The sequence below is a fragment of the Hylobates moloch genome, unplaced genomic scaffold (assembly GCF_009828535.3).
Source record: "Hylobates moloch isolate HMO894 unplaced genomic scaffold, HMol_V3 SCAFFOLD_6, whole genome shotgun sequence".
NCBI classification, from domain to species: Eukaryota; Metazoa; Chordata; class Mammalia; order Primates; family Hylobatidae; genus Hylobates; species Hylobates moloch.
In genome coordinates, this window is record NW_026652281.1 from 80,709,300 (window position 1) to 80,735,876 (window position 26,577).

The 26,577-nt window shown below is 50.2% G+C and overlaps 2 protein-coding genes across 7 annotated transcripts; one reads left to right on the top strand and one right to left on the bottom strand.

Moving 5' to 3' along the window:
• Nucleotides 1-364: 364 nt before the first annotated feature.
• On the top strand, nt 365-20,365 carry KCTD13 (potassium channel tetramerization domain containing 13). Of its 4 annotated transcripts, none has more exons than XM_058440901.1 (7): nt 368-1,051; nt 1,261-1,305; nt 3,491-3,660; nt 14,685-14,774; nt 14,873-14,925; nt 15,572-15,767; nt 20,138-20,365. In XM_058440901.1, exons 1-7 carry the CDS (start codon nt 808-810, stop codon nt 20,171-20,173), a joined length of 834 nt encoding a protein of 277 aa, XP_058296884.1. In that variant the 5' UTR covers nt 368-807; the 3' UTR covers nt 20,174-20,365. The 4 variants fall into 4 exon arrangements, with proteins under 4 accessions (XP_058296885.1, XP_058296884.1, XP_032011690.1 ...); XM_032155799.2 differs by having other exon boundaries at nt 403-1,051; nt 19,596-20,365; XM_032155800.2 differs by lacking the exon at nt 1,261-1,305 and having other exon boundaries at nt 427-1,051; nt 19,596-20,365.
• Nucleotides 4,144-26,078, bottom strand: ASPHD1 (aspartate beta-hydroxylase domain containing 1). 3 transcript variants are annotated; one of them, XR_004248561.2, is made up of 5 exons: nt 24,549-26,078; nt 21,706-21,819; nt 20,729-20,900; nt 4,582-4,650; nt 4,144-4,367 (listed from the first exon to the last, which is right to left on the bottom strand). XR_004248561.2 is itself a non-coding variant. In XM_032155790.2 (3 exons), the coding sequence occupies exons 1-3, from the start codon at nt 25,495-25,497 to the stop codon at nt 20,791-20,793; spliced, it is 1,173 nt and encodes a 390-aa protein (XP_032011681.1). In that variant the 5' UTR covers nt 25,498-26,078; the 3' UTR covers nt 20,547-20,790. The 3 variants fall into 3 exon arrangements, 1 of the variants encoding a protein (XP_032011681.1); XR_004248560.2 differs by lacking the exons at nt 4,144-4,367; nt 4,582-4,650 and adding an exon at nt 7,147-7,289; XM_032155790.2 differs by lacking the exons at nt 4,144-4,367; nt 4,582-4,650 and having other exon boundaries at nt 20,547-20,900.
• Between the last annotated feature and the right edge of the window lie 499 nt (nt 26,079-26,577).

Below are 26,577 nucleotides of genomic sequence, written 5' to 3' on the forward strand. Positions count from 1 at the left end.
CATCCGCTTCCCAGCTTCAGCTCCGCATCACCTCCTCAGAGAGGCCTTCCATCCTTGGTGCCCGGGCACCAGTGCTACCCCTTTTGGCCTCTGTTTTTTGTTTTTTTTTAAAGGACGTTATGTTGCCCAGGCTGGAGTGCAGTGGTCCGATCACGGATTACTGCAGCTTCCAACTACTGGCTTCAAGCGCTCCTTCTGCCTCGGCCTCCCGAGTAGCTAGGCTTACAGGCTGGGGTTACAGGTGTGAGCCACAGCGCCCGGCCGCTTTGGCCTCCTTTAAGAGCTTCCCTCCGCGCTTTGTTCGCAGTTTTCGTCACGGTCTGCTCAGTGCGCGGGGCTGGGAGGCGGGAAAACTGCCCAATGCCCAGACCTCTCGGTCTGTTTCCCTTCAAGCTCGTGAAGCTCTCTGACAGCAGAGACCCAATCACGAGGCGGAGACTTCGCTTTCCACATCGGACAGGGGGTCGGCCGCATCCTCGATCTGGTCTTGGGGACTCGAGACCAGAGGGGAGCGCACGTCTACCCGCCCGGGGAACCCTCAGGCCACAAGCCAAACTTCCACCGGTTCCCCCAGCAAGCCCACTGCGCATGCTCCATACTCGCAGCCCCTGCGCAGCTGCTCGGCGCCGGCTTCCGGGTGGTGCGAGCGAGATGGGGCGGAGGGCCGGTCTCGCCGAGTAGCTGCGGTGAGTGGGCGTGTGCGCCGAGCGGTCTGGCTCGAGGGCTGGGGGCCGGCCGAGGGTCTTCGGGAGCAGGCCGCAGGGCGCGGAGAGAGCCTGAGATCGCCGTCTGCCGCTGCTACCCGGCATGTCGGCGGAGGCCTCGGGCCCGGCGGCCGCCGCGGCCCCGTCCCTGGAAGCCCCCAAGCCCTCGGGTCTCGAGCCTGGCCCCGCCGCCTACGGTCTCAAGCCGCTGACCCCGAACAGCAAATACGTGAAGCTGAACGTGGGCGGCTCGTTGCACTACACCACGCTGCGCACCCTCACGGGACAGGACACCATGCTCAAGGCCATGTTCAGCGGCCGCGTGGAGGTGCTGACCGATGCCGGAGGTACGAGCGGCGCCCCTACCGTGCCCCCATCCCCAGACCCCCAACTCCCGTTCCCCGCAGTCTCTCACCACCGGGGCTCCTCATGCCCCTTCTCTCTGCCCGCTACTGTCCAGTCAACTCATTCTCAGCTCCCTCCAGCCCCCACATCCCATCTCCTCCCCTTTCTCATTCATAATTTCTCTTCTCCTCCCCCAATCCTTTACCCCCAGCAATAACCAACAGTTACGGAACCCCTAACTCTGCCAGGCGCTGTGGTAAGTGATTGAACGTGTCAGTTCATAATCCTCATGACCACCTCTCCCACCCTTCACCCCTTAGCTCAAGACTTGGGAACCAGCCCTGCTGCCTGCAGTACTACTCCTGGCAGCCTTCATCAGTTTCTTCCGACTGCCCAGCCTTTTGTTTCCCACTCTGCTTCAGAACTGCTAACAGCCAGCCAGGAGAGCTGGGAGATCTTGTCTGTCTCTGTGTTCCCCTGACACAGGTCCCTGTACACTCTAGGAATCCACCTGTATATACACATTGCAGAAGGAGGCTGCTTTGGGTTTGCCAGGGACACCAGAGTGGAGGGGTGGACAGGTCTCCTTGGCAGGTGAACCTTACCTTCTTGGAGTGTTGCATTCAAGTTTGGACCCTTCGTGCCCAAGTGAGACTTTGAAGTTTTGGAGTTTGGGAGTGGGAGAGTCTTAAGGGAAGGGTTAACGAGGACTGTGAGTGCAGGAGAATAAAAATTTGGGAGGCGGAGATCTGCCTTCAAGTATCAGAGGTGAAGAATTCGGCCAAGTGCGGTGGCTCACGCCTTTAATCCCAGCACTTTGGGAGGCCGAGGCGGTGGATCACCTGAGGTCAGGAGTTCAAGACCAGCCTGACCAATATGGCGAAACCCCATCTCTACTAAAAATACAAAAATTAGCCTGGCGTGGTGGTGTGCGCCTGTAGCCCAGCTACTTGGGAGGCTGAGACAGGAGAATCGCTTGAACCTGGGAGGCGGAGGTTGCAGTGAGCCGAGACGGCGCCACTGCACTCCAGCCTGGGCGACAGAGACTCTGTCTCAAAAAAAAAAAAAAAGGAAGAATTCATTTGTCCAATAAGTATTTGTAAAATATCAGTTAGTGCTGGAGATAGGTAAATGAACCTGACAAAATTACGGAAATTCCCCTTTTTTAGGGAAGTGGGAGATCAGAAGACCAATAAGCAAGTAAACAAAATGTATATGCATATGCAATTGCAGATAGTAGTAAGTTCTTTCTTTTTTCTTTTTTTGATAGTAAGTTCTATGAAGAATATAAAAGTTAAAATGGCAGTGAACTGGACAGAGGGGAGGTGGACATTTTAATTAAATAGGATGGTGACAATTAACTTTGGGGGTTAGCAGTTTATTGATAAGGTAATTCTGCAAGAACTTTCTCATGGTGAGAGCCTTCTGACTGTAGACCAGATATGGATGAATTAATTCTCTGGCTGAATATGTATAAAAACGTAAGGGAGAACTCGCTGGAGATGTTTTAAAGAGATTTCTTGGCTGTGGCACAGGTTTGAGACAGATCAATATTCAGACTTTTTTTGTGGCTTTGGAATCCTTTTTCTTTTCTTTTCTTTTCTTTTTTTTTTTCGAGATGGAGTTTCACTCTTGTTGCCCAGGCTGGAGTGCAATGGCATGATCTCGGCTCACCGCAACCTCCACCTCCCAGGTTCAAGCAATTCTCCTGCCTCAGCCTCTTGAGTAGCTGGGATTACAGGCATGCGCCACCACTCCCGGCTAATTTTGTGTTTTTAGTAAAGACGGGGTTTCTCCATGTTGGTCAGGCTGGTCTCGAACTCCTGACCTCAGGTGATCTGCCCACCTCAGCCTCCCAAAGTGCTGGGATTACAGGCATCAGTCACTGTGCCTGGCCTTCTTTTCTTTACTTTACTTTACTTTTCTTTTTTTTTTTTTTTTTTGTTTTGAGACGGAGTTTCCCTCTTATTGCCCAGGCTGGAGTGCAGTGGTGCGATCTCAGCTCACTGCAAACTCCACCTCCCAGGTTCAAGTGATTCTCCTGCCTTGCCCTCCCGAGTAGCTGGCATGTGCCACCAAGCCCAGCTAATTTTGTATTTTTAGTAGAGATGAGGTTTCTCCGTGTTGGTCAGGCTAGTCTCAGACTCCTGACCTCAGGTGATCTGCCTGCCTCAGCCTCCTAAAGTGCTGGGATTACAGGCATGAGCCACCGCGCCTGGCTGGAATCCTTTTTTCTTATAATTGTGGCCAGGTTTGGTGGCTCACACCTATAATCCAAGTACTTGGGAGGCCGAGATGGGAGGATCACTTGAGCCCAGGAGTTCAAGACCAGTCTGGGCAACATAGTGAGACTCCATCTCTACAAAATTTTTTTTTTAATTTAGTAGCTCCAGGTCCCATAGCAAAGCCATCTTTCCCCCTGCCTCTCCCCACCCCACCAGGTTGGGTGCTGATTGACCGGAGCGGCCGTCACTTTGGTACAATCCTCAATTACCTGCGGGATGGGTCTGTGCCACTGCCGGAGAGCACCAGAGAACTGGGGGAGCTGCTGGGCGAAGCACGCTACTACCTGGTGCAGGGCCTGATAGAGGACTGCCAGCTGGCGCTGCAGGTGAGGGCCTTCCGAGTCCCCGTGCCTATGTTCCTGGGAGAGCTGCCCAAGCAGGTATTAGGGCAGAAAAAAGGAGATATGGGGTATGGCTTGGAGAGCCTGGCTCTGACTGGCCATAACCCCAGAGAATTTGAGGTGCCATCTTCTGCATCCCTGCTGCCTCAGGCAGTACCCCCACCCCAACCTCATGCCAGGGCCTTTGCAATGGTTAAATAGCTGCTCTCTGCTTTCCACTGTTCCTATGCAGCCAGTCCAGCTGTTACACTCGCACCTGAGTAATTATCTTCAAACACAACCCCTATCTATTCTCTCTCTTGCTCAGAAATCCTAAATAGCTCCCTCATGTCACTAGGGAAAAACATCTAAATTTAAATTGAAATATAATAACCTCTGCGATCTGGCCCTATCCTGGGAGGCAGCATTCTCCCATGGCTTCTGCCCCCCAGGGGCTTTGTAATTTTTTTTTTTTTTTTAAACAGTGAAATTCTTTATTCAGATGAAATCTCACAGAAGCAGGGCCACTCCCAGTAAAACAGGGTTGGGGATTCTAGAGACCCCACCTGCTGGGCTCCACTTTTGTGGACCCGTTAGGGTTCTGAGGAGTAGAGCTTGGAAAGTGAAGCCAGGACATAACGGTTCCGTGTCACCTCTGTCACAGCTGACTCAGTGACCTTCAGTGAGTCCATTCCTACCTCTGGGATTCTGTCCTCGGGTTCCGAAAGATAGGGAAGGGAGAAAAAGAAGTACAAAGTAGTGAGTTTTACATAAAGCCTGTTATTCTGTTCTATTTTTACAATGTTAAAAATGTCTTTTCTTTTATGTTACAATTGTAAGAGGAGATTATAAAAGTTTCTTTTCGAATGCCCTTTATAGATTAAAAGGTGGCCTCCCTGAACAACTTTTGTCTCAGGGAATACTTACTGGTTCTTGAAACCCAAAGGTGTAGAACTCCTTTGGACAATATCCATGTTTTTCAAACTTTTGGATTGCCTGCCACAGGGAAAAAATGCATTTTAGTACTCATTATATAAAACTGAAATAACAGTTCTATAAAAAGATACTTTTAGTGAAATGTACTCTGATAATCTTCTTTCTTTTTAATGCTGTTTGGGACCCATTACTTATTTCATGACCCATTAATAAATTACCACTTGCATTTGAGAAACATTCATTGTACTAGATCTTGGAAGTGCATTCCTGCTCTGTAGCATTTTTGTTTTGTTTTGTTTTGTCTTGTTTTGAGACAGAGTCTCTCTGTCGCCCAGGCTGGAGTGCAATGGCGTGATCTTGGCTCACCGCAACCTCTGCCTCCCAGGTTCAAGCAATTCTCCTGCCTCAGCCTCCCAAGTAGCTGGAATTACAGGTGCCTGCCACCACGCTTTGCTACTTTTTTGTGTTTTTAGTAGAGACGGAGTTTCACCATGTTTGCCGGGCTGGTCTCGAACTCCTGACCTCAAGTGATCCATCTGCCTTGGCCCCCCAAAGTGCTGGGATTACAGGCGTGAGCCACCGTACCCGGCCTGTAGTTTTAAATTTACTAATGTTATCATGTACCCACTGTGTGTCAGGAGCAATTCTGCTATCTGCTTGTGTATACGTCTTGTACCCTTGTTTGACATAAAAAGAAATTCGAGGGAGCTTGCATGACGCATCCAAGGTCAAAGAGCTGGGAAGCAGCAGAGCTCAGATTTGACCCCAGGCTAGCTGACTATCTGACCTTCAGCCTCCCAAGGGCAGTACTTTTCTGTACTCCTGCTCTCTCCTTTCCAGGTTCCCTCAACACCTCACACAGCTCAGCACACTCCTCAGTGTGTGGCACTTCATCAGTATTGGTCTATGCAAACCTTTTGTCTTTTAATTTTATTTCTTTCCCTTCATTCCCAATCCCCTGCCTACTTTCCTTTTCCCCAGGGGCACCCATCCAATTTTAATGTTTTGATACATATGCTCAAAAAGCTAAAGCATTGTTCTGCATATGTGTGCATTTTAAATGTCCATAAATGGCATTGAAACTGTGAATCCGTTTCTGTTGCATTGTGTTTTTTAAATTCAGCACTTTTTTTCAAGATCTATTCATGCTGCTCCAAGTACATCTAGTTCTTTGCTTCTAACAGCTGCAGAGAAATCTATGGTGTTCATTCACCATATTTTGTTCATACATTCCCCTGAGGTTGGAGACCTAGATTGCCTTCCAGTTCCTGCCCCTACAAACCGTGTCACCATGAGCATCCTGGTACATGCTCCCTTCTGATTCTGTGCCAGTCTCCTGTGATTGTAGCTGGGAGTAGAATTGCTGGATAACAGGACACCTGCAAACGGCGTTTTAGTAAATATCATCTAATTGCTCTCCCGAATGGTTATAGTACTTTATCTTCATAATGAGCAGTGCATAAGAGATCCCATTTCTGCATGTCCTCATCAAAACATGGCATCATCCAGCTTTCTAATTTTGCCAATCCGACGAGCGTAGCATGATCTCATTTTCATTTGCATGCCTCTGATTACTAATGAGGTTCAGCATCTTTTCATATACTCACTATTGTTTTTTTGTTTCCCTTCCTGTGAATTGCTTATTCATGTTCTTTACCAGATTTTCTGCTTTTTTGTTTTTCATGTTGCTTAGCAGGAGATCTTTGCATATTTTAGTTTAGTTCCTAAGGATAATTAAGCCCTACTACGTATGGGTATGTCTTATACATGCCCTGGGGCATGGATTATACATAACAAATTAACCTCTAAGCCTGTAACATGGGACTATTTACCTACTGTTCTCAGCAAAGTTCAGAAAACACTCGAATTATTTGCTGTTTTTTTGTTTTTGTTTTTCTTTTTTTGAGGTGGAGTCTTGCTCTGTCGCCCAGGGTGGAGTGCAGTGGCGCGATCTTGCCTCACTGCAACCTCCCTCTCTGGGGTTCAAGTGATTCTCCTGCCTCAGCTTCCTGAGTAGCTGGGACTACATGTGTGCACCACAATGCCCGGCTAATTTTATCGTATTTTTGGTAGAGATGGAGTTTCGCCATGTTGGCCAGGCTGGTCTCGAACTCCTGACCTCAAGTGATCCACCTGCCTTGGCCTCCCAAAGTGCTGGGATTCAGGTGTGAGCCACCGTGCCCGGCCATATTTGCTGGTTTTTGAGATTCAGATGAGGAACTTCAGTTGAAAAAGTCTGTTCTAGATAAAAATTTCTAGTCAATGTAGATACCGCCAATATTTTTTCTTAGAATGTCACCTGCTTGTGGCATCTAGCGTTGAATGGAAGTCCTTGATTTTTTAAAATTACAAATAACCATTTATTACTTTAAAGCAGTATTTATTAATTGTAGAAATTTAAGAAACACAAATAACCTAAAAAATAAAAGCACCAAATATTCTTCCAGGTCGTTTCCTGTGTGAGAGTATGTGTGTGCGTGTGTGTGTTTGCTTGCCAAAATACAATCATGTTGTATGAAATGTTTTATAATCTGTCTTTTGTTGTTGTTAATAATTGCCATCTTTACATGTCAATAAATTTTTATTTAATATCCAGTCTAGGGCATACTCCGGTTTCTCCAGTTGTTCCAGAAATGTATTTTTACAGCTGGTTCATCAAACCAGGTTCCAGTCTAGATCTTCACGTTGCGTCTGGTTATCTGCAAGTTGACAATGGAAAGCATGACTTTATAAATAGTCTCATGTAATAATGTTGAAAAGATGATAAGAGTTATGGGTATTCTATGGCATGAATGTAATTACTGGTTCAGGTAAGGATTATCATTGATAGGTAACTGCCTTAATACAGTGGCCAAATAATACCATAAGCATTACTTTATTACAATCTAAGGAGTCCCTTTTTCCTCCCGATGCTGGCCTGTTAAAGACACTGCCAGTTGTCCTGCACAATGACCTGCTTTCCAACTTTGCCTGGTTGTTTACTCCCGGTATCATGTGGTTTATTACCCAGCCTTATCCTTAATTTCCTGTAAACCAGACTGTAGATTTTAAATGACTGATATTGGGTGGGCACGGTGGCTCACACCTATAATCCCAGCACTTTGGGAGGCCAAGGCAAGTGGATCACTTGAGGTCAGGAGTTTGAGACCAGCCTGGTCAGCATGGTGAAACCCCATCTCTATTAAAAATACAAAAATTATGCCAGGTGCGGTGGCACATGCCTGTAATCCCAGCACTTTGGGAGGCTGAGGCAGGTGGATCACGAGGTCAGGAGTTCAAGACCAGCCTGGCCAACATGGTGAAACCCTGTCTCTACTAAAAATACAAAAAAATTAGCCAGGCCTGGTGGTGGGCATCTGTAATCCCAGCTACTCAGGAGGCTGAGGCAGGAGAATCACTTGAACCTGGGAGGCGGAGGTTGCAGTGAGCCGAGATCACGCCACTGCACTCCAGCCTGGGCAACAGTGCGAGACTCTGTCTCAAAAAAAAAAATAAATAAATAAATAAATAAAAATTACAAAAATTAGCTGGGAGTGGTGGTGAGTGCCTGTAGTCCCAGTTACTCAGGAGGCTGAGGCAGAAGAATTATTTGAACCTGGGAGGCAGAGGTTGCAGTGAGTCAAGGTTGCACCACTGCACTCCAGCCTGGTCAACAGAGCAAGACTCTGTCTCAAAATAAATAAATAATAAAATAAATAAAATGACTGATATTAGACATTTTGTTTAGAATACATTTTAGGTAATATTATGTATGTATTTCACGTTGGGCCACATCAAGCAACCTGTAATATTGTTAATATGACTCGTCATTAATGACCTTCATAATTGGCCCCTGGATCTAGGGGATGGTGGTTTGATTTCTCTATCATTGTTACATTTCCTTGTTGCTAACTATAAAATAATGCATATGGTATTATTTGGCCACTGTATTAAGGCAGTTACCTATCAATGACACACAAATTGATAATCCTTACCTGAACCAGTAATTACATTTGTGCCACAGAATACCTGTAAGTCTTTTCTCTTCAACATTATTACATGAGATTATTTGTAAAGTCATGCTTTCCATTGTCAACTTGAAAAATTCTTGATTTTGATGTAGTCCAATTCCTCACCATTTTTTGCCTAGTGCTGTATCCTTATGGTCTTGTTTAAAAATGTTTTTCTGATTTTCTATTTCTTGTGAGCTTTATAGTTTTATTTTTATTTTTTGAGGCAGAGTCTTGATCTGTCGCCCAGGTTAGAGTTCAATGGTGTCATCTCGGCTCACTGCAACCTCCACCTCCCAGGTTCAAACGATTTTCATGTCTCAGCCTCCCGAGTAGCTGCGATTACAGGCGTGCACCATGACGCCTGGCTGATTTTTTTTTCTTTTTTTTTTTTTCTAAACGGAGGCTCACTCTATTGCCCAGACTGGAGTGCGATGGCATGATCTTGGCTCACTGCAACCTCTGTCTCTCGGGTTCAAGCGATTCTCCTGCCCCAGCCTCCTGAGTAGCTGGGATTACAGGCGTGCACCACCATGCCCGGCTAATTTTTGTGTTTTAGCAGAGATGGGGTTCACCATGTTGGCCAGACTGGTCTCGAACTCCTGACCTCGTGATCCGCCCGCCTTGGTCTCCCAAAGTGCTGGGATTACAAGCGTGAGCCACCACACCCGGCTAATTTTTGTATTTTTTGTAGAAAGGGGGTTTCGCCATGTTGGTCAGGCTGGTCTCAAACTCCTGAGCTCAAGCGATCTGCCCACTTCGGCCTCCCAAAGTGCTGGGATTACAGGCGTGAGCCACCATACCTGGCCTATAGTTTTAAATATGGATTTTTTTTCATATATGGGTATTTTAATCTAAATGGAACTCACTTTTGTAAATATGATTGTGAAGGGATTTAGCTCATTTTTGTCTTCCATAGGGTGAGGTAGTTTTCCCAGTGCCAGATATTAAACAGTCCAGAGGTAGCCAGCACCCAAGACAGCCACCAGGGGTTCTTGCCTCCTGGTTTCCAGGCTCTTGTTTAGTCCCCTCCCACACCAAATAGGGCAGACCTTTTCAGTTCCTCACCAAGGAGACCCTTGTGTATGACCAATAGGACATTGCAGAAATGACAGCATGTGACTTTGAAGCTAGGTCATAAAAGACATTACAGCTTCTGCCTCTCTTTGGGATCACTCACTCTATGTGAATGCTATGCGAGGACACTCAGGCATCCCTAGGCAGAGGTCCACTTGGTGAGCAACTGAAGCCCCTGCTGACAGCAAGGACAGACTCCCTGCCATACTGGTGACCTGTCTCAGAAGCAGAGCTTCTAGGCCCAGGCAAACCTTCCGATGACTGCAGCCCTAGCCAAAATCCATACTGCAGCTTCATGACAGACTCTGGGCCAGGTCCACCCAACTAAGCCCATCCCAAATTCCTGACCCACAGAAACTGTGAGATAATGTTTATTTTTATTTATTTATTTTTAAATAGAGATGGAGTCTTGCTATGTCGGCCAGGCTGGTCTCGAACTCCTGACTTCAAGCAGTCCTCCAGCCTTGGCCTCCCAAAATGCTGAGATTACAGGCATGAGCCACCACACCTCGGCTGTTGTTTTAAGCTGCTGAGTTTGTAGTAATTTGTTACCCAGTAACAGAGAACAGACTTTGGTTTCTGGAATGGGGGTCTGCCATAACAGAAACCTCGAATGTAGAAGTAACTTTACAACTGAGAAGTGGGAAGAAGATGGAAGGACTTTGAGGAGATTGTTAGTAAAAGCTTAAGGAGTGTTAAAAAGTATTGGCTGGGCACAGTGGCTCACGCTTGTAATACCATAACTTTTGGAGGCCACAGTGGGAGGATCACTTGAGTTCAGGAGTTCGAGACCAGCCTGGGCAATATAGTGAGAACTTGTCTCTAAAAAAATTAAAAGAAAAAAGGTAAGAAAGTCTGTTAATAAGAGTCCAGTGACCTGTAAGACAGCTGCAATAAGGGCTTAAAGAACAGTTAGGAAAATGCTATTGGAAACTGATGGAAAGGAGATCCTTGTGTAGCGGCAGAAAGTTTAGCAACACTGTCTCCTGCATTAGTGTGGAGGGTAGGAAATATACCTAATGAACGGATGGTCTAGCTAAGGAGCTTTCCAGACAGAATGTTGAAGGTGCCACCTAGCTTCTTGCTGCTTATAGTAAAATTGAAGAGGAGAGAGTAAGTTAAAGAAAAAACCACTTAAGTGAAAAGGAGCCTGAAATTGTTGGGTTTGAAAATTCCCAGCCTTTCCAGATAACAAGTGATGTTAAAATTAACAAATGGCTTCCATGCAAAGATTAAATACAAGGCATTAAATACAGGGAAATGTGGTCTAAAGGTCAAGCTGAGGATGTGATGAAAAAGTCCTTTGTTAAGACCTCAGAAATACCAACAAGATGCTTCAGAGGGAACTTCCAGTCAAATCAAATAATAATCACGCTTCTGAGAAGGTTAAAGGTGTTGTCTCTCAGCATCTCAGCACAAGCCCAAAGTAGAGAAGGGCTTATCTTGCAGAGATTTTCTTTTTTCTTTTTCTTTTTTTTTTTTTAGATAGCTCACTGCAACCTCCTCCTCCTGGGTTCAAGCGATTCTCCTGTCTCAGCCTCTCGAGTAGATGGGATTACAGGTGCCCACCACCACGCCCAGCTAATTTTTGTATTTTTAGTAGAGATGGGGTTTCACCATGTTGGTCAGACTAGTCTCTAACTCTTGACCTCAGGTGATCCACCCGCCTCAGCCTCCCAAAGTGCTGGGATTACAGGCGTGAGCCACTGTGCCTGGCCACTTGCAGAGATTTCTAGGTGTGGCTTTTTTCTAATGTAGTAAACCCTAAGACATGCAAGATACCCAATAAGTTATGAAGAGAATTATATTGGCAGAGACACTGCCAGCTTGGACTGAAAGGGACAGAGCCAGTGCAAAAGGACAAGACGCCTTTGCACACCCAAACTTCTACAGGCAGGAAGCAGGCAGATGAAACTGTGGAGCTGCAAACATCTTTCATGGAAGAGGTGGAACGACTCAGGGAGAGCCATGGAGAATCATTCATGAACAGGAGTAGGCATCAAAGAGTTCTAGCATTTCTCCAACTGGATTACAGAATTTCTACAGACCAGTGACTTATATGTGTGACTTATATGTGCCTCCTGTCCCCTGCCCCATTTTTTTTTTTTTTTTTGAGACAGAGTCTTGCTATGTTGCCCAGGCTGGTCTTGAACTCCTGGGCTCAAATAATCCTCCTACCTTGGCCTCCCGAGTAGCTGGGATGTCAGGCACACGCTACCACACCCGGCTTCCCCTGCTTTTGAGCAAGAGTGTCCTTACTGGTTATCCTGTGCCTGCCTCTACCACTGCACACTGGGAGTGTGGAGATGACCTGTCTCTTTAGCTCACAGGTCTGCAGATAGGAAATGCACTTAAGGGCTGGATGCAGTGGCTCAAACCTGTAATCCCAACACTTTGGGAGGCCAAGGGAGGTGGATCACTTGAGGTCAGGAGTTCAAGACCAGCCTGGCCAACATGGTGAAATCCCATCTCTACTAAAGAAAATTAGCCGGGGTGGTGGTGCATGCCTGTATTCCCAGCTACTTGGGATGCTGAGGCAGGAGAATCACTTAAACCTGGGAGGCAGAGTTTTCAGTGAGGTGAGATGGTGCCACTGCACTCCAGCTTGGGAGACAGAGCAAGACTCCATTTCAAAAAAAAAAAGAAATGCACTTAAGGAGCCATAGTTAAGGAACTGCCTGCTAGAGCCACATCCCCACCTGGACCTGACTGAGATGATGAGATTCTGTACTTTGAGCTGATGCTGTAATGGGATGATGGGGGATCCTGGGAGGTGGTGAGTATATTTGGCATGTGGGAGGGGGGAAATCACTGAGGGCCAGCGGTGGCCTATGGAGCCAGCTGCCAAGGCAGCCTGATGATTCTCATCCCCTGGTGCTCGTTCCCGTGCGTCATCTCCTTCCTCACTGGATAGGACCAACAGACCTACGTCATAAAAGACAATGGAGGGGCCTGGCACTGTGGCTCACGTCTGTAATCCCAGCACTTTGGGAGGCTGAGGCGAGTGGATCACCTGAGGTCGGGAGTTTGAGACCAGCCTGACCAACATGGTGAAACGCTGTCTCTACTAAAAATACAAAAATTAGTTGGGCGTGATGGCACACCTCAGTAATCCCAGCTACTTGGGTGGTTGAGGCAGGAAAACCGCTTCAACCTGGGAGGCGGAGGTTGCAGTGAGCCGATATCACGCCACTGCACTCCAGCCTGGGCGACGCAGTGAGACTCCATCTCAAAAATAAAAAAGACAACGAGGCTTCCACCTTGCCTTCTCTGGAATTATTTGCTCTGGAGAAGCCAGTTGCCATGCTGTGAGGATACTCAAGCAACCCTGTGGAGAGATCTACGTGGCAGGGATTTGTTGTTTCCTGCAAGCAGCTAGTGCAAACTTGCCAGCCACATGAACAAGCTTTCTCAGAATGCATCCTCTAGGGGCGGTCATGCCTTTAGATGCCCACAGCCCCACTGACATCTTGGCCACAGCCTCAGAAGAGACCCCATGCCAGAGTCACCCAGCCGAGCCACTGCTGAGTTCCTGACCCTCAGAAACAGAAGTAATAAATATTGTTAATTTAAGCTGGTAAATTGGGGGCAGTTTGTTACACAGTGATAATGAATTCATACTCCGTAATTCCTCTCGCACATTTGTGGTGTCTTTTTAAAAATACCAGTTCTCATATACACGGTGGTCTGTTTCTGATCACACTGTTGTGTTTCTCAGGTATTTTTGTTTCTGTGCCTGAACTGATACCCTTCTCACTGTCGTGGCTTTGCAGCCTATCTTAATATCTGGCAGGGTTGGCCTTTCCTCTTTGCTCTTTTTAAAAACTGACCTAAGTTTGGGAGGATGGCTTGAGCCCAGGAGGTCAAGGCTGCTGTAAGCTGTGATCACGCCACTGCACCCAGCCTGGATGACAGCAAGACCTTGTCTCAAAAAAAAAAAAAAAAAAAAAAATGGCCTAAGTAATTGTAGACTTTTATTCTTCTATGTTAATTTTAGAGAGTCTTATGAGTTTCTACAAAAAACAAATCTGGAATTTGTATTAGAATTGCGCATTGAGTTTTCAAGGTTGGGAGAAGTGAGAGGGATTTTGGCATGAAGATTCTAGAAGACAGAAGAGAAAGAAGCCCATGTGTTTGTTTCTGATTTCTTTCTCCAACGTCATCCCACCCAGTGAAGTTCATTCACTCTACAAATATGTTCATTCAACAAATACAGCGCATCAGCTGTATACTAGGTAGTTATTCCTAGGTGGGAAGAGACAGATCATAAACAAATACAAAAAGTTAGAAAAAGTCAGGCACTAACCGCTGTGTAGAAAATGAACTGATAGGCCAGGTGCAGTGGCTCATGCCTGTAATCCCAGCACTTTGGGAGGCTGAGGCGGGCTGATCACCTGAGGTCAGGAGTTCGAGACCAGCCTGACCAACACGGAGAAACCCCCGTCTCTACTAAAAATGCAAAATTAGCTGGGCATGGTGGCACATGCCTGTAATCCCAGCTACTCAGGAGGCTGAGGCAGGAGAATTGCTTTAACCTGGGAGACAGAGGTTGCAGTGAGCCGAGATGGTGCCATTGCACTCCAGCCTGGGCAACAAGAGTGAAACTCTGTCTCAAAAAAAGAAAAAAGAAAAAGAAAACTGATAACACAAAAGGCAGGATGTAGAGGAGGCTGTTTTAGCCAGGAGGGCTGGGGAGGGCTGGCCCTGAGGAGGCACTGTGTGAGCTTCGATCTGAATGGCATGACAGACCCGCCATGCTGACAGCTGAGCAAAGAAGCATCCCGGGCAGGGGCACAGCCAGTGGCCGGGGTGGGCACGAGCTGGATGTGTGAAGCAGCAAGGTGTCCGTGGGACCAAGGCCCAGCAAGCAAAGGGAGAGTGGCAGAGAGGTCGGCAGCTTGGAGCCTGCAGAGCCCTGCGGACCACTGAGGAGTCTGGAGTTGTTCCCAACCAGCTTTTGAAGGCTTTTAAGTGGGGGAGTACGTGGCCTTTGGTTGTGCTGTTAACCACCTTCCGCTTCTTCCCCAGCAAAAAAGGGAGACGCTGTCCCCGCTGTGCCTCATCCCCATGGTGACATCTCCCCGGGAGGAGCAGCAGCTCCTGGCCAGCACCTCCAAGGTGAGGCCCCCAAGCCCTGCAGGGTGGAGGCTCACTGGGGGGGCCTCTCCCTCTCCCTGCAGCCTCACCCCTCTCGTCCATCCTCTCTCCCCCGCCAGCCCGTGGTGAAGCTCCTGCACAACCGCAGTAACAACAAGTACTCCTACACCAGGTGACCGCCGGGGTGCGGGGCACTGGGCGGGACCCTGGGATGCAGCACAGCCCTGCTCCTGCCCAAGGCGAGGGCCACGGCTGCACAGGGGGCCTACAAGAACATCTGTGCCTGCTCGCAGATTCGGCTTCGCCTCTTACCCCTGGCACTCTGGGCAGGTCCTTTCTGCTTCTCAGCTTCAGCTCAGTCATCAGTAAATGGGTTTGGGTGAGGACGAAGTGATAATGGCGAGCCTGTCCCAAGTGCTCTCTCTCTAGGAACTGGCAGAGTCCTCCCCCTTGAGGTCAGTACTGTTGTGAGCTCCATTTTACAGATGAGGAGGTCGAGACACCAAGAGGTGAAGTAACTTGCCTAGTGTCACCCAGTTAAAAAATGGGGACATCAGGACCCCCGGGGAGGCGGCCTGGCTCCAGGTCTCGCACGGGAGCTGCTGTGCTGTGCTGTGCTGTGCTGGGATTTGCTCAGCGCATGTGGCTTCCCTTCTGAGACCCGTTTAGCCTGGCCCCAGGGGCGGAGGAGGCTCCCTGTTGAGCACCAAAGCCCTGGGCAGGAGCAGAGGACTGGGAATGCATCCAGGCCCATGTTCTGGGGGTACAGAGGGAGGGGTGCCAACTGCACTGAGGCCTCCTGGTCCCCTGGTCCCCAGCACGTCAGATGACAACCTACTTAAGAACATCGAGCTGTTCGACAAGCTGGCCCTGCGCTTCCACGGGCGGCTACTCTTCCTCAAGGATGTCCTGGGGGACGAGATCTGCTGCTGGTCTTTCTACGGGCAGGGCCGCAAAATCGCAGAGGTGTGCTGCACCTCCATTGTCTATGCTACGGAGAAGAAGCAGACCAAGGTCAGACGGGCTCCAGAGCCTACATGGGGGGCTGGGGGTGGCCAGGACCAGGACCCTGGACAAAAGCAGGTTGGCAGGGGAAGGAGCCCACCACCAGGAGGCAGGAGCCAGATCCTGGGGTCTGGAGTGCACAACACTGGGCAAGCTACCCTATCCCTGTGGGTCTCTTTCTCTGTGAAATGGGGGTCATGGGTTAGAGAAGGGTGCTTAGCCTAGGCCTATTGGATGGGTTTCAAGGCTGTTTGCAACTCCTGAAATGGGGGTGTATGCATTTTTCTGTATAGGAGGTCCATAGTTGCCATTAGAAACTCAGAAGGGGCGAGGCATAGTGGCTTACACCTGTAATCCCAGGACTCTGGGAAGCCAAGGCAGGAGGATCACTTGAGCCCAGGAGTTTGAGACCAGCCTGGGCAACATAGTGGGACCTGATTTCTGTAAGAAGTCAAAAAATTTAGCCAGGTTTGGTGGCTTGGTGGCATGATGGCATGCACCTGTAATCCCAGCTACTCTGGAGGCTAAGGCAGGAGGATTGCTTGAGCCCAGTAATTTTTTTATTTTTTATTATTATTTTTTGAGATGGAGTCTCGCTCTGTCACCAGGCTGGAGTGCAGTGGCACAATCTCTGCTCGCTGCAACCTCCACCTCCCAGGTTCAAGCGATTCTCCTGCCTCAGCCTCCCCAGTAGCTAGGACTACAGGCACGTGCCACCATGCCCAGCTAATTTTTGTATTTTTAGTAGAGACGGGGTTTCACCATGTTGGCCAGGATGGTCTCAATCTCTTGACCTCATGATCCACCTGTCTCAGCCTCCCAAAGTGCTGGGATTACAAGTGTGAGCCACTGCTCCCAGCCTTTTTTTTTTTTTTTTTTAAAACAGAGTCTCACTCTGTTGCCCAAGCTGCAGTGCAATGGCATGATCTCAGCTCACTTAACCTCCGCCTCCCAGATTCAAGTGATTCTCCTGCCTCAGCCTCCCAAGTAGCTGGGACTACAGGCGCCCGCCTCCATGCCCGGCTAGTTTTGTATTTTTAGTAGAGACTAAATGTAGTAGAGAAGTCTCTTTAGTAGAGACTTCACCATGTTGGTCAGGCTGGTACTGAACCCCTGACCTCAAGTGATCCGCCCTCCTCGGCCTCCCAAAGTGCTTGGATTATAGGTGTGAGCCACCTAGGAATTTGAGGCAGCAGAGAGCTATGATCATGCCACTGCACTCCATCCTGGGAGACAGAGTGAGGCCCCAACTCTAATTAAAAAAAAAAAAAAAAGGAAACTCAGAAAGGCCCATTGCCAAAAATAGATTCTTAAAACCTCAGGATCAAATGTCTCTTAGAACATCCTCTGAGTTTGTAGATCCTGAGTCATTAATGTGGCAATCATCAGCAGATATTCCCCAAGCCCCTGCTCTGTGCTAAGTACTGTACCGGGCTGGAAATCAAGGGGAATGAAGTGCTGAGCAAAATACAAGCCCTTCCTCATCTGGTCCCTTCCGAGCTTACTATGAGCCACATGCCTCAGGTACACCACAGTCATCACAAGTCTCTAAGCACTCAGTGCTATTTCACACCTCTTACCTCTGCACACACTGTTGCCGCTTGGAATTCTTTCCTTCTATCTGCCTAATGAACTTGTGCTTAATCTTAAGACTCAAGCTAAGCATCACTTTCTTTGGGTCACTTTCACTCATGAACTTTCAATCCAGCAACCCCAAAGTTGGTCATACTCCCTTCATAGCTAAAGACAGTGTTTTATCATGTGTTGGGAAGGGGAGGGGGTTTGCATCAGCAGCGAGGTGTTAGTTCCTTGAGGGCAGGGTCATGTCTTTTTCTTTCCTATCTCCCGTTAGCTGGGCCCTTTTCACACAGTGGAAGCTAGGAAACATTTATTGAATGAATGAATGAATCAGTGACCCAACTTCCAAGAAACATCCTCTGTAATTGGGAAGATAGGAAGATGAATCAATAATTAGAGTGCATGGCTCACACCTGTAATCCCAACACTTTAGGAGGCTGAGGCAGGGGACCATTAAGGCCAGGAGTTTGAGGCCAGCCTGGGCAACATAGCAAGACCCCATCTCTACAAAAAATAAAAAAAAATTAACCGGGCATAGTGGTACACCCAGGTACTCGGGAGGGTGAGGTGGGAGGATCACTTGAGCCCAGGAGGTCGAGGCTGCAGGGATACATGATCACACCACTGCACTCCAGCCTAGGCAACAGAGTGAGATCTTGTCTTAGAAACAAACAAACAACGATTAAAAAAAAAAAAAAAAAAAAAGGCTGGGCATGGTGGCTCACACCTGTAATTCCAGCACTTTGGGAGGCTGAGGCGGGCAGATCATGAGGTCAGGAGTTCGAGACCAGGCTGTACAACATGGTGAAACCCTGTCTCTACTAAAAATCCAAAAATTAGCCGGGCATAGTGGCACATGCCTGTAATCACAGCTACTTGGGAGGCTGAAGCAGGAAAATCGCTTGAACTTGGGAAGCGGAGGTTGCAGTGAGCTGAGATTGCACCATTGCGCTCCAGCCTGGGTGACAGAGCAAGACTCTGTCTCAGGAAAAAATAAAAAATAAAAATAAAAATAAATAAAAAATAAAAAAACCAGTTTGCTAAGAGCTGTGTTAGATGCTTCCAAGGCCACATAAGGGAACACCCCAGTCACCTCTTCGACTTCATCCCTTTCCACTCCCTCTCATCTCTGCCTCAATTGCATTGGCCTCCCTTTTGATCTTCCAGTAAGACACTGGGTGCACTCCTGTCCCACAGCTCTCATGCTGGCCCTGGCCCTCCCCAGGCTGCTCTTTCTGCTCTGTGTGCCTTGTCCCCTCCCCCACTCCTTTGGTCAAATATCACCTCAGCGAGGCCTTCCCTGGAGTCCCTCTTAAAGTTGTAACACTCCTGGCTCTGGCTATCACATTCATTTTTCCTGATGTATCTCTCTCTCTCTCTCTTTTTTTTTAATAGATGAGGTCTTGCTACATTGCCCAGGCTGGCTTTGAACTTGAACTCCTAGGCTCTAACGATGCTCCTGCCTTAGCCTCCCAATATGCTGGGATTACAGTCAGGAGACATCACACCCAGCTTATATCTTTTCCTAAACATCATCATTTGACTGCATTTATATTTTATTTTATTTATTTATTTATTTATTTTTTTGAGATGGGGTCTCACTGTCACCCAGGTTGGAGTACAGTGGTGCAATCTCAGCTCACTGCAACTTCCGCCTCCTATGCTCAGGTGATCCTCCCACCTCAGCCTCCCAAGTAGCTGGGAACACAGGTGTGGGCCACCACACTTAGCTAATTTTTTGTATTTTTGGTAGAGATGGGGTTACACCATGTTGCCCAGACTAGACTCAAACTCCTGGCCTCAAGCTGTCCTCCCACCTTGGCTTCCCAAAGTGCTGGGATTACAGGCGTGAGCCACTGCACCAGGCTAGTTTATATTTTCTTAAGTGTATTACTGAGTCCTCCCACTAGAATGTAACTTCCTGAGGACAGGACCCTTGTTTTGTTCACTGCTATTTTTGCAGTGCCTAGAACAATACCTGGTGCACTGCACTCACTCAGCATTTGTCAAAAGAAAAAATATACCAAGAAACTAGGCAAGGAAGGAGATGAAGGAGAGAAATAATTCTGCCTGCCTGACTTCAGAGCTGAGCCTTGAAGTATGACTTTGCTGAGTAAAGGAGTGGCAGAGAGGTCAGGCCAGGCCTAAGGACCTGACTGCAGGGCTAGGAGGTGTGTCGGTGCAGGGGCCGTAGGTAGGGGGATGGCCCTGCCAGACTGCACCAGAAGGAAGGAGCTGGGGCCGGCTGGCCTTTTGCAGGTGGAATTTCCAGAGGCCCGGATCTTTGAGGAGACCCTGAACATCCTCATCTACGAGACTCCCCGGGGCCCAGACCCAGCCCTCCTGGAGGCCACAGGGGGAGCAGCTGGAGCTGGTGGGGGTGGCCGCGGGGAGGATGAAGAGAACCGAGAGCACCGTGTCCGCAGGATCCATGTCCGGCGCCACATCACCCACGACGAGCGTCCTCATGGCCAACAAATTGTCTTCAAGGACTGACCTCTGACCCTCCCCCTGCTTTCCTCTTGCCTTGGGACCCAGTCCCTCTCTCTTTCCCTCCCCTTCCCAGACCTTTGCCCCGGCTCTGCTGGCCAAGTCGCGGGTCCTCCTCTGTCCCTTCATTGCATGGCACAGCTCACTTTGGCCCTTCTCCACCCATCCCGACCCCATTGCTAACAACATGGTACATTCTGGCCCCACCGCTCAGAGCCTTCCGAAGCCAACACTTGTCCCCACCCTGGCCCTGCATCCTTCCCTCTCCAGCTGGTTAAGAGGGATTTAGAATTCCCTTTCTCTTTTTTTAGTGCATCGTCCATGCCAAAGTGTGCGGCCCTTCCTAATATCACCACAGTCTGAGCCGCCTCCCGCGTCGTGCAGGATAGTCCACCTCCTCCTCCCCACCATCCTCCCTACCTCCTTAACTTTGTACTAGACTGGCCTGGGCCTGCCCAGCTCAGCGTTCTCAGTCTGTTTCATATTATTTATTATTTTAATTTTCTATTAAATTATTGAAATAAAGTTAAGTTGAGGAACTGGTGCTGGCTCCTGGGGAGAGGGACGGGGAGATGCCTGTGTTAGGAGGTATCTAGCCGGGCGTGGTGGCTCACACGTGTAATCCCAACTACTTAGGAGGTTGAGGCAGAAGGATCACTTGAGCCCAGGAGTTCAAGACCAGCCTGGGCAACAAAGCAAGACCCTGACTCTACAAAAAAAAAAAAAGAGGTACCGGTTTGGTTGTACCAGGAGAAGCCATAAGGCCCTGCCCCAGCCTCTCCCTGGGAAGGAAGTAGTCAGGAGTTAGGAGAGGATTCAGAATTTATATTTCAGTGCTCACTAGCCAGTTCCCATCCTCCGCCCCCGCCCACCCCCCGCAGTAGAGAGGAGGTCCTGGCTACCATCAAGCCGTCCCTGAGCGCAGTGTCTCTCCAGCCCGGGTGTGTGAAGGGAGCACCTTCCTTCAAGGGTCTGGTGCGAAGACAAAGTCGAGGGCCTGGCGCTCAGCCCCTGCCACGTTGGGGTGCCAGAGGTCCACGATGAAGACCACTCGAGGCCCATCTTCGGGGGAGCCTAGGGCACATGGGACAGGAACAGCAGAGCCGCTGACATTAGGTACTTGCACACCAGAGCACTCACCAAACACCATAAAAGCAAACAGTAAATAAATGGCAGGCCTTGTTCTAACCCTTTAAATGTATCAAATCTTTTTTTTTTTTGAGATGGAGTCTTGCTCTGTCACCAGGCTGGAGTGCAGTGGCGCAATTTCGGCTCACTACAACCTCTGCCTCCCAGGTTCAAGCAATTCTCGTGCCTCAGTCTCCCTAGTAGCTGGGATTTCAGGTGCTCACCACCACACCCGGTGTGGTGTTGTATTTTTAGTAGAGACGGGGTTTCACCATGTTGGCCAGACTGGTCTCAAACTCCTGGCCTCAGGTGATCCGCCCACCTCAGCCTCCCAAAGTGCTGGGATTACAGGCGTGAGCCACCGTGCCCGGCCGATATGTATCAACTCTTAATCATCAAAACAAACTGTGGTATTACCATAATTATCCCTATTTTATACAAAGCAACAGAGGCATAAGGAGGTTAAGTCCTTTGCCCAAGTGCAAGAGGTAGGACAGGAACCCAGAGTCCTGTGCTGGTAACAGCTTTTCTGTGCACGTAATATTATCTCATTTAATCCTTGCAGTCACTTGATGAAGAAGGTGGTGGTCCTGGGGCATTGGAGAAGTTATGTGTTTTGTTCAAGGTCATGCAGCTGGAAGATGGTGGTGGTAGGACAGGAAGTCCATTGGGCCTGATTCTGCTGCCCTCTAGTCAACGCTCCTTTGCTCCTGAGTCCCTCATCCCCCCTGCAGAATGGGCACCCCGTTACCATTGTGAGCCACTGTGTGTAGAAAAGAGTCGTCCACCAGTAGACAGTGCCCCTCAGCCCAGCACTGGGGCTCACCGCCGACCACCAGCTCACAGCCAGGAGGGATCTTTAGGCCTGTAAGAAGAGACGCGGGCATCCAGCACTCCTGCCTCCATCCCAGGGGCCCATCCTGGCCAGTCAGTTAGCAGCTCTAAGTGTCTTAAATGCCAGGTTTTGTGGTCGTCCTCCTTTCTTTCCAGAAAGTGGCCACAGTATAATTACAATACAGTCCTGGAGGAGGGAAGTGCTAGGAGATTAGGGAAACGCTGCTGTGGGTAGTGTGACCCACCTTTTTTTTTTTTTTTTTTTTTGAGACGGAGTCTCGCGCTTTCACCCAGGCTGAATGAAGTGCAGTGGTGCAATCTCGGCTCACTGCAGGCTCCGCCCCCCGGGGTTCACACCATTCTCCTGCCTCAGCCTCCCGCGTAGCTGGGACTACAGGCACCCGCCACCTTGCCCGGCTAATTTTTGAGCACACCTTGCCTTTTTTTTTTTTGAGAAAAATCTCCTGTCACCAGGTGAGTGCAATGGGTGATCAGTCACTCTGCCTCCTCTCAGCCTCCAGAGTAGCTGCTGGGATTACAGGCATGTGCCACAATGCAGGGTTAATTTTTTTAATTTTTTTTTCTTTTTTGGAGATGTAGTCTTGCTCTGTCTCCAGGTTGGAGTACAGTGGAATGATCTTGGCTCACTGCAACCTCCGCCTTGCAGGTTCAAGCAATTCTCCTGCCTCAGCCTCCCCAGTAGCTGGGATTACAGCTGCCCGCCACCACGCCTGGCTAATTTCTGTATTTTTAGTAGAGACGGGGTTTCACCATGTTGGCCAGGCTGGTCTCGAACCCCTGAGCTCAAGTGATCTGCCTACCTCAGCCTCCCAAAATGCTGGGATTACAGGTGTGAGCCACTGCATCTGGCTAGACCCATTATTTTATTTTACTTTATTTTATTTTATTTTATTCTTATACAGACAGCGCTGGTCTTGAACTCTTGGCCTCAAGCAATCCTCCTGCTTCGGCCTCCCAAAGTGCTGGTATTTCAGGGATGAGCCACGGCACCTGGCAGCAACCTCTCATTTTAGAGAAAAGAGAAGGTTTCCTGGAGGAAATGGCTTTTCCTCCTGGGCTTTCTGACAGTTTGACTCAAGAGCTTACTGTGTGATGGGCGCTGTCTCACCGAGAGGTATAAGATTAAAGATGATCCTGGCCCAAGGACCACATGGCTGAGTGCAGTGTGGAAAGTGCGCAGCCAACTCAACTGATGGGGGAACAGGAAGGCATCCCAGAGGAAGTGTGGCACTTGAAAACTTGAGTCCTGAAGGCTGAGTAGGAGTTTTCCAGGAGGTGGTACGGGGGAAGGGGATTCTAGGTTGAAAAGAATAGCACATGTGGCATCTGTCAGGATTGGCCAGAAGGCTTTCATGATTTAGAGCACAGAGAGAGGGAAGAGAGGAAGGATTGGGAACTGATCCTGAGGCCAGTGTGCCCTGAAGTGTAGGACACATCCAGCTGGCAGCACAGGAGATGATTAGGGGCAAAACAAGGTCATGGCATGGAATAACAGAAGATTATTTCCTTTTCCATTTTCTTCCAGTCTTTAAGACATCAAAAAGTGCCAGGTGTGATGGCTCACACCCCTAATCTCAGCACTTTGGGAGGCCAAGGCAGGAGGATCACTTGATCCCAGGAGTTCGGGTCCAGCCTGTCTTTACACAATTTTTTTTTCTTTTTTTTGAGATGAAGTTTCGCTCTTGGTGCCCAGGCTGGAGTGCAATGTTGTGATCTCGGCTCACTGCAACCTCCACCTCCTGAGTTCAAGTGATTCTCCTGCCTCGGCCTCCCGAGTAGCTGGGATTACAGGCATGCGCCACCACACCCAGCTAATTTTCTGTAATTTTAGTAGAGACGGGGTTTCTCCATGTTGGTCAGCTGGTCTCGAACTCCCAACCTCAGGTGATCCGCCTGCCTCAGCCTCCCAAAGTGCTGGGATTACAGGCGTGAGCCACCGTGCCCGGCCTACACAAATTTTTTAAAAATCAGCCAAGCACGGTGGTGGGCACCTGTGATCCCAGCTACTCAGGAGGCTGAGGTGAGAGGATCCTTTGATCTCAGGAGGTCAAGGCTGTAGTGAGCCATGTTTGTGCCACTGCACTCAGCCTGGTGACAGAGCGAGACCCTGTCTCAAAAAAAAAAAAAAAAAAAAAAAAAAAAAGAAAGCTTCAGGATCGGAGAGACTAGAGCACTTAACTAGAATGTTCTAGACTGTTGAAAGCTTTCTTTTTTAAATTTCAGCTTGTGTTTATGAGTACTTTCTTGTCACCCAGGCTGGAGTGCAGTAGCAAAATCTCAGCTCACTGCAGCCTCAAACTGCTGAGCTCAAGTGAACCTCCCACCTCAGCCTCTCCAGTAGCTGGGACCATAGGCATGGGCCACCGCGCCCGGCTAATTGTTTTATTATTTGTAGAGACAGGGTCTCACTGTGTTGTCCAGGCTTTTTATGAGTACTATTTAGAGCAAGTGATACTGATGATAGTGCTATAAATATTTCTTTTAAATACGTAGAACAAAAGGTCGGGGGGAGAGCCAAGGTGAAGAAACGCAGTACAGGTGGGAATGACCACGGCAAAGCTTATGAAGATGGTGTGCAGATAACCGAGGCTCAGGAAATGCTGCTGTGGGTGGCAACAGGGATCCATGGAAGAAGAGAGGCACAATGAGAACCATAGAGCAGACAGCTCTGGTGGAAAGAAGGGTCTGGGGGGGGAATCATGGAGGCAAGGAGGTTGTCAGCAGGCGGCAGCTACTTACCCAGATGGCATCTGACCCGGGCATTGGTGGGCCCACAGCGGCCCTCGAGCCGGGCCCCAGGCAGGAGAACGGAAAAGCCGGCATTGCCGAAGGTGTTGGCACTCATAAAGCTTCGAAGCCCCCTCAGTGCCCGATAGGCCCCCGGGCACCGGCGGCAGTTGCTGGGTTGGCACCGGCCTGCTTGGTACAGCAGGAGCTGGTAGCACCCGGGGGCCAGAGGTGGGGACCAGCCCCGAGGCGGAGGGGTAGTCCCTGAGAAGTCCCAGCTCACAGCCCCGAAGTCCCGCAAAATGGCAGGGAAGCTGCCCTCCAGGAGCTCCACGTCGTGCCGCTGGGCGTCCCGCGGCACAAAGGGGGCTGAAGGCAGGTCTGGTAGGAAAAGCAGGCCTGGGCGCTGAATACCTAGGACCCCTGGCCCTCTCCCAGGGCCTGGGCCACCGTGAGCTGCCCGCCTCACTCTACCCATCCCAGCCCAGGAGTAGCGCCTTGCGTAGGCCCGAAGCCGCCGGCTCACTAGGCCTTCCGTCCTAGGTCCTTCCCCGGGATCCCCAGGACCCTTTGGGCTTGGCCCGCCGGCCTCCGAGCATCCCACAGGCCCACCACGAACACCCCCAGCCCGGCTCCCAGCCCCTAGGGCCTGCACGTCTTGGGAGCCCAGGCGGTAGCAGTACCAGAGGAACAGGGAAGTGAGGGCCCCGAAGAGCAAGGTGAGGGCCGAGGAGGCCAGGGGTAGTGGCCACGGGAGCGTGATCAGGGAGGCCCTGGCCAAGAGGCCTGGGGCGTCCTCCGGACCCCAGTTCCCCTGTCCCCCCAGCTCCCCACCTGTCCCTTCCATGGCTACCCCCTGGCTCCCCGCTTGACTGTTTCCCTGCCACAGTCCACTCTGGGCTCTCTCTCTCTCCTTCCGCGGTCCTCTCTCCACGCTGAAGCTCCCTCTCCCCTCCTTCATGCGCCTCTAACCCTCTTCTCTCCTTACTCTCCCCCTTCTCTCTCCTTCTACCTCTTCTTCCCCCTCTCCCTCTGTCGCCTCCTCACCCTCTTCTTTCTCCTTCCAGCAGACTCCTCTCTCTCGCTCTGCTTCTCTCTCCCACCTCAGTCTCCCCCTTTCCTCCCCACCCCCGCTTTTCGCTCGCTTTCTCTCCCCGCTTCCTCCTAGCTCCCCTGGGCAGCGGTTCCTACCCTGCCTGGACCTGCAGTCCCGGGAGCCCGCAGCCTGTCTTCCTCCGTGGCAGCTTCTTTCTCTCCGGCCTCACTGCTCTCTCCTTGCCCTCGCTCCTCACTAGCCCCGACCCTGCGGTCCTGCCTGGCTCTCGCTCCCTCTCTCCTACTCGCTCCTTCCTGGGCTCCCACTCACCCTGACGTCACTCCTTCCCGGAGCCCTCTCAGCTCAGCCACCCCCGAACCCTCCCAGTGGCACAGCAAATCAGCCGGGGGCCGGGGGAGGGGGGAGAGTCGTCTCTGGATGTGCCTCCCCGCCCCCCCAGCCCAGAAAGGGCCCCACGTGGGGCGCAGGGGCCACGGTGCCAGCCTCCAGCCATCCCGCAATGCGAAAGAAGGGGCGGGTCGTATCGGGCGGGGCCTGAGGGGCGGGGCGAGCGCGGACTGACGGCTGGGCAGGCGCCCGAGACTGCGGGCAAGGATGCAGTGGCCAGTCCGTCGGGCGGCTGGTCCCTCGGTCGGTCGGCCTGTGACTCCCGCTGGCCTTAGGCAGCCCGGGAGCCCGCGAGCCCGGCAAACACCGAAAGCGGCCTCAACCAATCGTGGACGGCGTCGGGCCGGGCCCGCCCCGCGGGGGCGAGGGGAGCTGTCCGCGCGCCGCTGGTGCTGAAAAGGGCGCTCCGGAGGGAAAATCAGAGCCGAGGCCGCCTGTTAGCTGGCCGGGGTCATGGTTTATGGAAGAGGAGGGGTCTGTCTCTCCTCCCCAAACCCCGGCCCGTCACCCACGAGACTTGTCACAATCGTGGAAGCTCGCCATTCTCCTGGAGGAGGGAGAGCCCATTCCACCCGAGCTACTGTAAAAGGGGAAGGG

Coding starts and splice junctions, on each gene's coding strand:
- KCTD13 (XM_032155799.2), top strand. CDS start 808: ATGTCGGCGGAGGCCTCGGGCCCGGCGGCCGCCGCGGCCCCGTCCCTG. Junction 14,926..15,571: donor AACAAGTACTCCTACACCAG/GTGACCGCCGGG, acceptor CCTGGTCCCCAG/CACGTCAGATGACAACCTAC. Junction 15,768..19,595: donor CGGAGAAGAAGCAGACCAAG/GTCAGACGGGCT, acceptor GGCCTTTTGCAG/GTGGAATTTCCAGAGGCCCG.
- ASPHD1 (XM_032155790.2), bottom strand. CDS start 25,497: ATGAAGGAGGGGAGAGGGAGCTTCAGCGTGGAGAGAGGACCGCGGAAG. Junction 21,820..24,548: donor CCGGGTCAGATGCCATCTGG/GTAAGTAGCTGC, acceptor CTCTTCTTACAG/GCCTAAAGATCCCTCCTGGC. Junction 20,901..21,705: donor ACACACAGTGGCTCACAATG/GTAACGGGGTGC, acceptor CATGTGCCCTAG/GCTCCCCCGAAGATGGGCCT.